At 41.6% G+C, this 14,551-nt stretch overlaps 1 protein-coding gene across 3 annotated transcripts in view; it reads right to left on the reverse strand.

Moving 5' to 3' along the window:
- Positions 1-1,308: 1,308 nt before the first annotated feature.
- KANK1 (KN motif and ankyrin repeat domains 1) overlaps positions 1,309-14,551 on the reverse strand; it is a gene marked incomplete at both ends in the record, with an annotated part of 56,909 nt that continues 43,666 nt past the window's right edge. For 2 of the 3 annotated variants that reach the window (XM_084238285.1, XM_084238286.1), the window contains 8 exons: positions 1,309-1,371; positions 1,937-2,035; positions 4,311-4,511; positions 5,267-5,409; positions 8,092-8,311; positions 11,285-11,372; positions 12,697-12,924; positions 14,019-14,127. In XM_084238285.1, coding sequence (XP_084094411.1) covers positions 1,309-1,371; positions 1,937-2,035; positions 4,311-4,511; positions 5,267-5,409; positions 8,092-8,311; positions 11,285-11,372; positions 12,697-12,924; positions 14,019-14,127 — 1,151 coding nt within the window. The remainder of the gene's footprint in view (positions 1,372-1,936; positions 2,036-4,310; positions 4,512-5,266; positions 5,410-8,091; positions 8,312-11,284; positions 11,373-12,696; positions 12,925-14,018; positions 14,128-14,551) is intronic. The other variant, XM_084238287.1, reaches the window with a different exon arrangement.

Consider the following 14,551-nt stretch of genomic DNA (forward strand, 5'->3'; position numbering starts at 1 on the left):
TTCAGCCAGTCACCCAGCAGCTGCCTGAAATCAGAATCAAAGACCAGTGGTGCTTCTACGCCTGAGAAACAGTTAACTCATCCACTTCCGTTGGAGTTTACCTGAACTGCTTGCCTAATAAGGTCTTAAATTTTAGATTCCTGACGTGAGCAGAGCTGGGGAAACGGAATAGTGCAGTCAGAAGCTGCCTCCTCTCACTGAAGCCCGAGGCCAGCAGACCCGGCACTTGCTCTCTGCATGCGATCCATCCGTCAGCTTTTGCTGCTGCTGCTGTAAGTCAATAGGATCGGGCAGACAGCTGTCAGAGATGAAGCAGGGACAAGCAAAACAGCTTAATGAAATTTTATTTTGAAAATATGGCAAGAGTCTAAGGCACTTCAAACATTTAAATACACATAAGCCAAAGTAAATGTGGCATGATATAAAGGAATCCATAAATATGGAAAGAACTACATTATGTTTTTCTAGAGGCAAATTAAAGCCAGTTCCTCTAATACAATCCAACCTTTATCACTAGGTACAGAGTGTGCAATTATTAATAAAAATATGGTAATGTTACATGTAATTCTTCATGTCTATAATTACCAAGGAATATAAAAGTTGAAAACACTGTGTCAATTTTATAGATACCTTTTATATAAAGTCATATAATACATCCATTTAGATAGAACCAACTGAACATATTTCTTTTTTTAATGTTTTATACTTTCTGAGAGTTCCATTTTTCATCTTCTATTTTTAAAACAGAAACCTACCAGCCCAGTCCCAAGTTGCTGATGATCAAAGTCATCTCAACTTTCTTACTCTTTAAAATAATAAAGACAAAAGAAAAATCAACAAAACCATCCTGGAATGGAATTTTCAAAGAGCTTTCCAATGGTTCCACATTTAGCAAATATAAATACTAATGGAAAAAATTAAAAACACCATGCCTTTGAGAACCTGACACTTCTTGCAGTGGTGGTGGGCGGGGAGGGGAGGTGGATAAGAAATAGAAGTTGCCTGCCCAGGTGGGGTTACAATTTCCTACAACTGTACATAACGGAGCAGAGACTCAACAGCAACAGAGACACTGGGGCAAAGTGTGCCCCACACAGAGGGAAGATGGCCAGAAAAGAGGTGGCAAGTGCCTAGCTGGCAATCTCCTGATGGCTCAGCTTCAACTGTGAAAGCTTCAGCCTTCTGCCCTTGGCTTTATGCCTTCTGTTTGCTGGTGAGCTCTGGTACAATACATTCAGTATCTGTCACCCCAACAGAACAATTAGCAGCTTAATGGTGGCATGTAAATGGATGGCTATTTGCACACAATCAATCAAAGGAACCGCGGTGGGTGGGACCAGGAGATGTCTTCCTTCCAAGCCTAGGGGTGCCCTAGAGACCAGGAAAGGAAAAAAATGGGGGTTAATGAGTGACCTCAGGCAGATGTGTGTCCTAGATACCTAGGAACTCCTTCTACGGCAGCTGACAACCACCCAAGAGTCGGAGCCAGAATAGCTGGGAACCCAGGACACAGGTTCAGCAGGAGTAGTGTCATGTCCAGCTGTTGAGGAAGTCAACTTCCCACTAAGAGTTGAGTCTGAATCTAGAGATTGCCCATTGTCTGCTTTAGGAAAAATGCCACCAACAACAAGGAGATATGCATCCGTAAGCTTGGGATTTGGCATTTGGATAGATAACCTGCCCACAATAAACCCTTCAAGTGAAGGGTGAGAGACCCTGTCTCTTGAGGACAAACAGGGGCCTAGCCTCTGCTACACTATCCATTAGCACTCTGGCCTTCTTGGTGGGACAAAAATGATGAACCTTTGAGTTCCAAACTAAAGTTTACAGTTTCAGAATCATAAATACTGGTTCTCCCTTCAACTCCCCAGGGAAGAGGTCCCACCAGTCTGGTGGATTTCAGGCTGTTCACAAAAGCCAAATGCACAACACTGACCGGAGATTGGGCTTTTGCGAAGTTGACGTGGGCATACAGAAGAACGGCGATGTCCTTGTGTCCTGCTTCCAGGGCTATCGAGAGTGCGGTGCTGCCATCCTTAGGATAGAAAGAACAAGTCATGTTGGGTTCTCAAACCTCCAGACCACCAAAAGTTAACAAGAGAAAATACTCTCCAGTAATTGATGAGGTTTTTCAAATCTAGCCATTTGTTTAGTCCTTCAGGAAGTTTTCTGGACCTCTAAGTGCCAAACCCTAAGGATAAAGCAGGTCCTCTAATGACGTCATTATATTATGAAGATGAGGGGGGATAAAGCCAGCCAACACTGAGGGATGCTACTGGAGGACCTGCTTTCCTTACTTCCTTTTGCTTGAAGTTGCAATTTCCAAGAACCCAGACATACAAGGTTGGTGAGAACTTACAAGAATGAATGTGGCCTGGTCCCCACACTAAGAAAATCACAATCAACAGAAGAATCACCCCAGTCCCTTTGTCTTTGCTTTCCAGTGTTAGTGTGGTGGTCTGCACAGCCTGGAGCCTCTACAGACGCAGGCTGCTCAACGAGGCTACCAGCAGGGGCCATAGGTAGAAACAATTTGGATCCTTTTTTCTTGTAATTACAAATGAGCAGGCAAGTTACTGTGGTGTATGTATATTCTGATGCCCTGCATTTTGTTCTCAGGGAGGGAGCTGATCCCATAGCACTAAGCATGAGCCAGAGCCAGGAGAGATGGGAACACAGGACAAGGTCCACTGGCAGAGGCAGTTCTGGAGCCAGCGGGGCTCAGTTCTGGGGGAGGGTACTGATCCTGCAGCCCTAACTACCCTGTGGAATGCTATGAGTAACATCTATGTGTAAGCACTGAACCCTGTTTGCTTGCAAAAATGTATCTCACAGAAATGCTTGGGGAAACCCCAAGTACGGGAAAGAAAAATTTCCTCATAAATGCTTGTTTTCCTTAAAATGCAGGAATTTAGATGGATATGAAGGAGGATCAATGCAAAGAATTGCACAACTTATTTTGCATCTACAGTCTTGAAATAAGAATTGCGCTCAGGTTGCTGGTAGCAGGAAATGTTTCATGTGTGTTTTGAATCTTATGGTCCTTCCTCCCACTCTGAATTCTGGGAATTATTTTTCTTTCGGAGGCCAGCTGGGTACCCTCCTACTCCTTTAAGGATGAAGGAGTAGACAACAGGCTGGGGTGACCAGAATTTCTGAAAGTGTGTCTATGGCCTTTCATTATTACATCTAGAAGCTATTGTTTGCTAAGAGAGAGTGTAAGTAAAAGCAAACAAACAGAAAATAAGACACAGGAAACACAAACTGTCCTGAGCAAAGACCAGCTGGAAACTCTCTGTCTACTCCAGGGTAAGTTTAGAGAACCTGGTCTGAGCAAGTGCAGCTCATGTATCCCTGGGAGGTCGTCATCACTGGAAGCCTGTCAGTTCTTCCTGCCAGTAAATACCTGCATTGGTTTGCTCTGCCAGCTGGCCTGTGCCCACAGGGGTCTGAAGTTTAATGCAAAGGAGGATGTATTCCCTCTAACTTAGTGTTCTGAGCTGAAGGAAGCTCTGGCCCAGGCACATGCACCTCAGAGATTAAAAAAAACTTTCCAAAAGAGAACCATACCAACCTCTATGACCTCCTGCCCAGTCGCCACCCAAGCTTCCTCCTTGTGCCTTGCCAATCCTCATTCCTCCCCTTGGGCCAGCAAACTCCCAGAAGCAGCTTTCCTTAGAATGTTTCCCAGCCAGAGGGTTAGCATGGGATGGGAATTGGAAGAGGAGCTGAGAATGACAGCAGTGAGAACACCCCAGAAGAAGTGAGAAGATGTGCTTCCAGAAGCCTAGATGGTCTGGGTCCCCCAGCTGCTGAAACACTGCAAATAACTCATTTTGAAGAATCCTTGCAAAGGGTACCCCTGCCCTCATTTCATTTGAAATGCTTCACTGTAATAACAATTGGCTTTAGTCACCCCAGCTAGAAAACACTGGGGATATCCAGATCAAAGTGGATTGGACCATGGTTGTCTCTTTTTGGTGGATTTATCAGAAGTTGACGATTCATTCCTTTTTATAAATCCATTCATTCCTTTATTTATTCTGCTTTCATATATGTCCATCACCTTCTTCCTTTAATGAATCTTTTGGTGATGTCTATTTTTCTTCCTTTGGCTTTAGTTAATGGGAGTATTTGTTTGTCCACAGCAAATGCTACCAAGCAGGGCCACGAGGGAGATGGCGTGGATAGCAATACAAATTCCCAAGGAGAGTCAAGAAGGATTGTTCTCTCCCCTAGTCAGCCAGCACTCACAGGGTTCCCCTGTGTCCCAGCAGGGCTGGGCATGGAACCTGAAGGAGGGTACTTACATTGTCCTCCAGGTGGCCGTTGCAGCCCGGCTGGGCCAGTAGCAGCTTGACGATCTCCACGTGCCCATGCTCGCTGGCACACATCAGGGCGGTGGAGCCCTCATCATCCTGGATGTTGACATCAGCCCCACAGGCCAGCAGGCCCTTCACCATATCTATGCGTCCATGACTGACCGCCAACATGAGGGCCGTCTGTCCTGCCTACAGGAAGAAATGACAGTGGACTTCAGAAGAACACTGGGCTGCCAGGATAAAGGCAGGAGGAAGGAAAAAGAGTGCAGGGTATGTGGTGACAGAGGGGAAAAATGGACATGGAATGACCTGGGGGTAAAGTGGTGGCAAACACGGAAAATGGGGTCTTGCAAGCTAAGTAAGATCATGAAGTAATGAGTCAATTTTTTTTTTAAAAGATTCATTTATTTATATATACAAGCACTGGGTACAGTAAGAAACGCGGGAGGGTGAGAGAATTCACCAGAACCAGAGCAGGGAACAGAACAGGCAGATGGACCGAAATACACTGCTGAGGGGAGCAGCGGGCACGGCAGGAGAGGTCTGCGCACATTGTGGAACTCTCGCCTGGCGGCTGGGAATTGAACCGGCGCTGCAGAGGCTGTGGGCAGCTTCGCAGCCCAGCACTCAATCGCTGCACCACCAGGGGAGGCCCAGTAATGAGTCAATTTTTTCCTTAGCTTGCAGGATCTGCCAGAAGCTGGAAAGCTCATGTCTGGAAGTCACACTATAAATACAGTAGACTAGGGCACTCTGTGCCTGGCATAAAGACACTATTATCTGGGAACAGTCAGGGAGCAGTGGTTACCAGTCACATGGTAGGGATGCTTAGTCACTGACAAGCAGGTTGACATACACAATTCACATGCACACATATGGCAGGGGCACCTGTGCAGGTCAGAGCTATGTTAGTGAGCATAAGCCCAGGAAGCAAGCATACTCACCTGGCTGGCTTTGGCGTTCACATCCCCGCAGCCAAAGAGTTCCTCCACAACACGCATGTCCTTCTCTGCTTCCACGGCGGCCAGGGCAGCCAGCATGATGGGGGTATACCCTGCCTTGTTCTGGTGATCTACGTTACACACGTCTGCAAAAACATGGGTCTCTTTAGGGGAAGTCATCTCCTGAGGGCAGCAGTTGTCCCCGTGAACTGAAGGTACAGCATTTTGTTTAGAAGAGCCCAAAGGAATGACCTCAGGTGATCTAAGGCCCAGGGTGACTTGGAAGGGTATGTAAGAGACGTGTTCATACCAAATAATTTTTTTTTTCTCTTTCATGAAGCCAGAAGCAATAGTAAACTTCCACAGCATGTCTTGTTTGCAACTGGACTGTAGTAGCCTGGAGGTCTGTGAGGTTGTTCTAAGTAATGATTGTTTTGAAGTATAAATAATAATGTGGGATCTAGACATTAAGTGGTGTTTAGGAAATCACTGTTTTTGGAGTGAAGAAGACAGTGAGAGCTACAAATGAAAAGAGGATTTGTAAAGGCTTACGTATGGAACACTGAATATGTAGCAGCCCACTTATAACCACAACTTATTCTGAGACCCTGAGTCTGTTGCTCTGACTTGTTTGGGGCCCTGAGAGTAGGATTCCAATAACAGAAAACATAATTCTAGGACCTGTGACCTGACAGCAAATACAGCAAGTGCTCAAAGAAACTGAGGGGGCTAAAAAACCCAATAGACTGGACTTTTTCTAGTCCTGTAAATCTTTATATATATATGTGTGTGTGTGTATACACACATATATATATTTTATTTATACAAGCACTGGATACAGTCAGAAGCGTGGGCGGGTGAGAGAATTTACCAGAGCCAGAAAGGGGAACAGAACAGGCAGACAGACCGAAATACACTGCTAAGGGGAGCAGCGGGCGAGACAGGAGAGATATGTGCGCCATGTGGGACCCTCGCTGGCAGCCAGGGATTAGACCGGCGCTGCAGAGGCTGCGGGCAGCTTCACAACCCAGCGCTCAACCGCTGTGCCACCGGCGAGGCCGTAGTCCTATAATTCTTAAGGAGCCTTTAAGGGGTTAACATCCTCCAGACACCCTTAAATTCCTTCAGCACTTTCTATTAAAATGAAAGGAATGGAGAATGCTGGAAAGCAGCTTTTATATGTGACCAAATATAGCTAATATGTTAAGGATGTTTCTATCATAAGCAGTGAGAAGAGGAAGTAACAGGAAAACTTTCCTTAGGAATCTAAACTGCATACTAGGGACATTATGGCATCTAAGTAGCCATATTTTCTAATGTAGAAAAGGACAAAGAACAGAAAAATCTGTGTGATATTGAAGGGTGTGAGCAGACATGCTCGCTGAGGTTACTGGGTATCTGTGCTGTCCAAAGCATTCCAGATTCACAAACACTTTATGGAGTCACCATCTTAATAGCAGTAAAAAGCTAAGTTAATCCAGGAAAGTTATTAACCAAAGCTAACCAAATGATGGAGTTAAAATCATTAAATTTACCAATATTATCTTGCCAATGCAAATTTTCAAAGGGTAGATTAAATTGTTATTTTTAGGAGTTATCCTGAAATCTCATTTTTAGGTGCCCTGGATATTATCCACATTTTTGTTTAAACAATAACTTGGGCTGACAGTATCACCAGTTCTGTTTATAGTCTGGAAAGTCTGGAGGGAAAGAGGCTTATAATTCCTTCCTACAAGATAGAAGCAGTTTTATCCTAAAATGTCTCCTGGGGACAAGCAAACTTAGATGAGGAAAAAAGTAAATTTGCTCGGTTACGTCTCTGCATTAATCATAAATCCCTAAACAGTAGAAGATACTGGACAGTTGGGTCAAGAAGCAGGATGGATTGGGGTCAAAATAAGGGGGTTGCAATTGTATGGGGAATATAAAAACAAAATTAAAAAAAAAAGAAGCAGGATGGGAAAACGAAATAATTTTATTACATGTTTTTATTCAGATTTTCACATTGTGCTCTCCTTAATGAGACGAGCTAGTGTGAATTTTATCAGTCACATTCTACAAGTAAAAGTCTATATTTAAAAAATAAATAGAAGTGATTTGGGGACAATATGTACCGCTTGGCTGCTACATTTGGACAAACAGTTGAAAGCTTACTATTTCTCAAGGGGCACCTTCTATGTTCTTCCCACTCTCTCACTTCATGTTTAATACATGTATTGATTATATTCTGGGATCGCAAGTTCCAGGCATAAACAAGAATTGTCACTATTCTCATTACAGTGCTTTACATATAAGAGTAACACTTTCTGCACTCTATGCTAGTTTTCCAAATACACAGTGCATTTTGGCTGGAATGGTGGTGATTTTCCTTAATCTCCCTCTTGACTAACTGTATGCCTCTGCAGGACAGTTAGATGGGGGTCATGGAGCAAGAACAAGTGAAGCAGCCCACAAACACCGGAGCTGTGACTGTGACCCCATGAGCAGCGTTTGCCTCCTGACCATGAACCTGCCAAGCCTGCGTGACTCAGCTTAAGAGGAACATGAGTCATGTTTACTACCAGGGACACACCTCTCTTGAATGCAGCTGAACTGCGGCAAGAATATCTTTTACATCTGCTTTCAAAACAGATCTGGGATCTGTGTCACCCAGTTTTATTTAAATGTCAAGTCTCTCATGAGTGACTCATGAACGATATTCTTGCCACTTCATGTTGAAAAGCAATGAAAAGGATTTTAGGAGGGTCACAGAATTGAGGCGCTGATCAGTCAGTTTCTCTAAGATGATTCACACCCAAGTGAGAGAAAGGACCAGAGAGTCAACATACCAGCGTCCAAAAGCAGCTTCACAATCTCAAAGTTGGAATGGGACACGCTGTAGTGAAGGGCCGTGTTGCCATTGCCATCAGCCATGTTGATGATGTGACGGAGCACATCGGGGGAGATGGCCTCAAAAGCAGCGATGTAGTCCCCCACCATGGCTGGCACGGCTGACTTCTGACTGGACACGCGGAACCACTCATGCTGGAGGGTGTTCAGACAGAACCTCTGCCAAAACACAGAGGGAACAGCTATTAGTTCTTCTATTTATAGACCTTTCTGAGACCTATCTGGAAACCCAAGATAACCAGGCATTTCAAAGTCAGAGTATATGCACTTAGAATTTGCCCTCAAAAACAACCAAATGAAACCCAACGTCCTAAGAGAAGCCTCAAATTCCAAACTGGAACATCCTTCTTGATTTTAAACCACACATATACTCTTAACTTCTGTAGAAGAGGCCACAGAGTACAGTGTAAGAACCATACCGCAGAGGTTCAGATCCTGGTTCTGCTATTTATAAGGTGTGTGACCCAAGGAAGATGCTCTGCTTTGGTTTCCTCATTTGCAAAATGGGAATCAAAAAACCCTTTCCTTCAATGTTTTTACTGAGCATAAATGGGGCAATACATGTAAAACACTAAGGCCTGGCTCCATTTATTATTGAATTATAAGTATTAGTTTTGCTAGCCTTGCAGATGATTTTCATAATAATCAGCACAGAAAAAATGACTTAGCCCACATTTAATTATGCTGTTTACTTCCTATCCAGACTAACCTCACCTTCTTCAACATCTCCACAGTACAGGGAGATCATAAGTATGTATGTACCTCAATCACAAAGACAAATGTTCAGCTATGAAAAGGGAAGAAAAAGAAGATCTGGACCAGATTATATTCCTCATTGGGATCATCTGCATCTGATGATCAATCCCACTTGCCTGACCTAAGCCGTGTACACAAGAACGTGACATGTGTTTTGTGGCCGATCAAGTTGTACTTGGACCACATGAAGTTCAACATGGACCGGGCAGAGCCAGTGCTGGTGATGGGGACAGCTACAATACTTTGGCCCTCTTTTGTATGCTTACCATTCATCTGTGCTTTGTTTACTCTAAAAGTTAAAAAATTTATCAAAGAAAGATGGACTGCCTATGTCAAAGCATCAGAAGACAAGAAGTCCTCCTTCTAAAGACAAGGTAGAGGTGAAGTTACAGTGTTCATCTTTCATCCTTCTGCTAGTGATTATTCAGGTTTAGCCTGATTAATTCATTTTCAGTCACTTGATTTTCAGTCACTTGATGATCAGGAAAGTGTTCATCTAATTTTTTTTCTTTTCTTCTACTTACTCTTTTACACATTCACATTTCTATTTCTATTTCTGTTTTCACAAGAAAGAAAGGAAATTATGTTACCAGGGTGCCCTTACTTTGTCACTGCTAAAAATATCCATCCATGTATGGCTCCATGGCTCTAATGCTGTGATCATTCACATCTCTACTACTTGTCACGGCACAATGATTTCAACAGTATTTCATAGAATTCACTTAACAAAACATATACTGATTATGAAGCATATGCCTGACCACACGTTTGGGGCTGCAGAAATGTAAAGCCCTCCCTGAAGACCACCACAGAGCCTACTATTCTGAGAATAAAGAAAAAGTGTACCACTGGCTATAATATCTGGGGCCCTAAAGCATCAGTTTTAAGTTTAGGTTAAACCTAATGGGAAATATCAAAATTTCAGTGACATTTCATGGTTTTACTATTTGTGACCAAGGTACAGAAAGGCATTTGCTTTATGCTAATGGAGAAAAACATGCAGTTCTATGTTCCCCCTTGACCAGGGGCTTTATTTAGCATTTCCTTCTGAAAAACATAACTGCCATGCTCCCTTTTCAGCACACTAAATTGAATGTCAAGACTCAGCTGGGTCTGATGAGTTTAAGTTTCTATAGCAACATAAACAACTATGAGAAGATATCACAATTTAAAAAAATGATGCCATATACTAAGGGAATACAATTTAGAGGGGATAAGTAAAATGTGGACCAATACTCAAGAGAGGTTAGTTTAGCCACAGCACTAATTTGCCACTCTAGAAAAGACCTGTCATCTTTTAAGGTCCTTAGGTAAAGAGATGGGCCAGAACAGAATGGTTCAACAGACATGTGTGGGCATACACATGGATGCTTCTTCCTCCTGTGACAGCAACCAATTCTTCTTCAGTTTGTGTCTGTTGTGAAAGAGGAAGACTATCTGTCCTTCCAGGGTGAGATAATTCCTCATATCCCTTTTAATCCTTATTTTTCATTTCATAACTCCATAACCTTGTTGGCCTTTAACATCAACTTTCTCACAGACACTTATTTAGTTGCCAACTTATTTAGCATAAAATGCCATTTAAATCTACTACTAACATGCAAAAATTCAAAAAGCACATTAACATCTAAATGAACATGAGAAGCCACATTCTCTCAACTCACTTAAGGTAGTCATCAGCCAGAGGGTTGGTCTGACCTGTGAAAGAATCTGTTCATCAAAACTTCAACATATGAGAGTGCAACACACTTGACTATGGCATCACATCCAGCACTGCCAGAGAAGTATCTATCTGTCATATGTTGTGCCAGTCAGATGAAGGCACCCATCAACCTCTATATTGTTTGTTTCTGAAGCTTTCAAACTATGAGAAGATGACAAGTGCAGCTATTTCTACGTTTAAAAATAGTGGCCGCCTGCATTCCACATCAGAACAAAATATGCAGTTTCATAACTCAAAGGAATGCCAACCTCAGCCCAGATAGGTTTCCTTTAAAAACATATGTTAACTTAAAAAAAAAATTTGGGATTCTGCTCCCTGGATCACAAGGCTCTGTGAGCCGAAGCAGAACATGTAGAAAGAATGACTGCAATTAATCTCCCGTTCCATGTGCCAGTATATGCCTCACAGATGCTGTAGCCCCAAGGGAAGTACAGGGTGGAGCAAGAACCTCTCAAGTTGGGTCTGAAGGGAATGTTCCGTGTGATCTGGGGAGCGACAGCACAATGCTCACACGGCCCACACATGCTAGAAATAGTTTTGGGGGTGGGGTGGAACATGCAGGCAACAACAGCTCAGGGGTATGTTAGAGATGTTGGTTTAATGGTGACCACTGGGGACTTTGTAAAGACTGGGAGACCACAGTTCAGACTCACCATATCTTTGCTGGTCAAAGCTTTGGGGTCATTTATATTATTTTTCAGTAAGTTGCATGCAGACAGCATCTTCTCACTTAATTCATACCTAAAAGGGTAAAAAAAAAACATGATTGATTATAAAAAGAAAGGCATTTTTGTCTCAAACTCTATGATCCTTTACAAGTCAAGCTGCCCCAAGCTGACCGAGGCTGGTGTAAAGTGCTTCCATGGCGACCAGGTGTCCCTGGGGCCTGCGGACCAAAGCTGCCACACAGAAAGAGCTCAAGGTCTTTCATTAGGGTTTGGACTTTATGACATGGAATAACATTTGGAGATTTTTCACTGCTTCTGTTCTAAGTTCTTAAAAACATTTTACTTTCACAAGGTTGAAGAAATTGGAATGACCACATCCATTATGCTGACCAGTCAACCACATATCTGAACTTGAATCATGAGACTCCGGAAGTGCTTGTTTAACAACCACATGGAAAAAGAATCTTAAAAATCAGATGATCTATGTCATACATATGGCAAGAAAGCTGTTGAAAAATGATGACAAAATAGTGAGCTATTTGAAAATACTTGGAGATATAAACTAAAAACACTTACCTTGTGTTAGTACAGTTAAACTTTCATTTACAAATTACATAGAGGTAAGTTTTCTGAAAGGTTTTTACTACTTATATTTCACATTGTGAGAAATCATTCTGAATTTTTTTTTTTTTATCTATTCTACTCGGTTTGCTAAGCATTGATTCCATATTTACTAGTAGTCTAAAATTTACTACATTTTTAGGTACTTTTTCAAGCCAACCAGAGCATTTATTTGACATTTTTATTTCAGCCACTATTTATAATATTCCCAATCCATTCTTGTAGTGATTCCAACTGCTCAAGGAGTAACATAATTTAGACATGTGATGATTACATCATTTATACAGTAAATGTGATCTTTGAAGCCAAAAAATGGTTCCACTCACATACAATCATCCTATAGAGATAACTGGCTAATGATGAAATCTGATATGTTAGAAGAAATGTGCTAGTCACAAAAATTTCTAATGTGTCTTTTAATGTAAGGTGGTACATTCCAACAATGGAATCTTCAGTGATGCTTAACAGTTCTATGAATGGTGACTCTACATACAAAATTAGATAACAGATATTTATAACAAAACAAAAGGTAACCAGATATAAAGCCACTCTCTTTGCTATTCTAACAGATATAGGAGTTATCACCTCCTGTCCTGGTATTTAGTAGTATCACAAGATGCACCTACTTCAAAGGAAAAGATAAATTTACGCTGTCTTTTGCAGATTGGAGACACCAAACAATTAGACAAAATTGCAAAATACCCTAAACGGAGATTCTACTGCCAAAGTACATTAAATGCAAGAGGGGTTAGGGGAAGAAGGGGAATGTACCACACCTCTCTCTGATTTCCACCTTCTCAGGTTCACATTCTTGAACCTGCATTTCATCTTCCACCTTGGAGGACTTGACACTTTCAATATTAACTGCAAGGTGCCCTTCTGCCATTTCTTCATCCTTTTCCTCCTCTTCCTCAGGAGGATACTCAGTGACATCACACTCGTCATCTGACTCGGAAGAAGAACTTTCATCTGAGCTGGAATCATCACTTGAAGTAGTTTCATACCTAGGTGGCAATTGGGATTTCAGGAGATGCAAGGTGTGCCCATAAAGACCCAGTGATAGAAATTTCTACAAAAGGAAGGCAGCTGACTGCAGAAATCTCACTAGTTGTTGCACACTCTGAAAATGAATGTTCAAAGTAAGGTCTATTTAAATGTCTGGTAGTTCTCAATATATTATTCTGACCTGAGTTGCCAAATGGTTATCATATGCTACTTAGTATAAATCAAGAGGAAACTGAATTTATGGAAACTAGGTCTGCAGTAGTTACTTTTTTCTTTTATTCTTCCTATTTTGCTCCATTAGAATGTTCTCTGAGTGTCAAGGTGACCAAATTATTTAACTAACCAGTAGTGCCTCTGGTACAAGCCCTCTAAGAACTCCTGGGCCACATCGTGTAATAAAATTGTAAAGATTTGGAAAACAGGCATTTTCCAAATGGTATACTTCACTATAAATAGGATTTCAACTAACTCTGTACTACTGCTTTCTTCTTGAGGCCATATGTTCATTAATAGATCAATTAATTGTTTTGATTCAATTGTAGAGGAGAAACAGGCTTAACAATTTACCTGGGTCAACTGGAAGAGAAGAAATAAACAAGTTCACACTCTGTTTAGAAAGTAAAAAACTAAAGGCATGGCTAGGTTACTTTCCTGGTGAAAGACCCAACCATGGTGTTGTGAACATGGAGAGCTAAGCAAAGCAACCCATTGTGGAGGATGACTATCATTGGCCCCTGTAGTGATGCGCTCAGTCTCTTTCTGCTTGCTTTTGAGTTCTAATATAGGTAAGTATAAGTTGTCCAACAGCGCAGGGAACCTGCTGCCTGCTGCTTTTGTCGAAGACTATTTTTTTTTCAGAAGAGGTGAGAAGATGTAAATCGCTCAGCTTCATCAGGTATCCTTTAAAGAGTGACATATCCTTAAAGACAGCAAGAAGAGGAGAGGAGAGAAGCCCAAATGCACCTTTCTGCAGAGAGAATCTTCCATCACCAAGATGTGGCAGCATCCCAGAGTAGGCACCTTTAAATAGGACTTAAGTAAGCAGGAGGCAAGAGATAGACCATGTAAAAACACTAGTACCATTTTTCCTTACCCTCCATTAATGCCAACAAACTGAAGATTCTTTTTTGCTCCATTTGCATCTTTGTTACCATCTTTCTTCTTCATGATGGACTTCAGTGTACTTTCATTATTTGTACATACTGTGAAAAAGTAAATCAAGAGGATCAAATTAACATAAGTTAAGTGAATAGGTAATTTTAGTTTATGTACAATGTTGTTATTTTTTTCCTCATTCATGTCAATTTAAATCTTGGCGCATATATATATATATGAAACCTACACAAAATTCATTGGAAAATTATACACATGCAAAGAAAATAATTCAAACTTTCATTAATAAAGTTCTTTAAATGGAAAAAAGTCCATTAGTCCTTCCACACATAACAAAAACAGTAATATAACTAGCATTTTGTCAAGCGTTATTGTTTATGAAATGATGTCATGTCTCACTTGATCCTCAAAAGCCATTTAGACACTTAGATAGGGATTGTTATTATTCTTTTTCTTAAGTTCAGATAACCAAAAAGAAAAATTATGCTTTCCAGACTGTGAAGGAGTGGAATG

The sequence above is a fragment of the Talpa europaea genome (assembly GCF_964194135.1).
Source record: "Talpa europaea genome assembly, chromosome: 7".
NCBI classification, from domain to species: domain Eukaryota; kingdom Metazoa; phylum Chordata; class Mammalia; order Eulipotyphla; family Talpidae; genus Talpa; species Talpa europaea.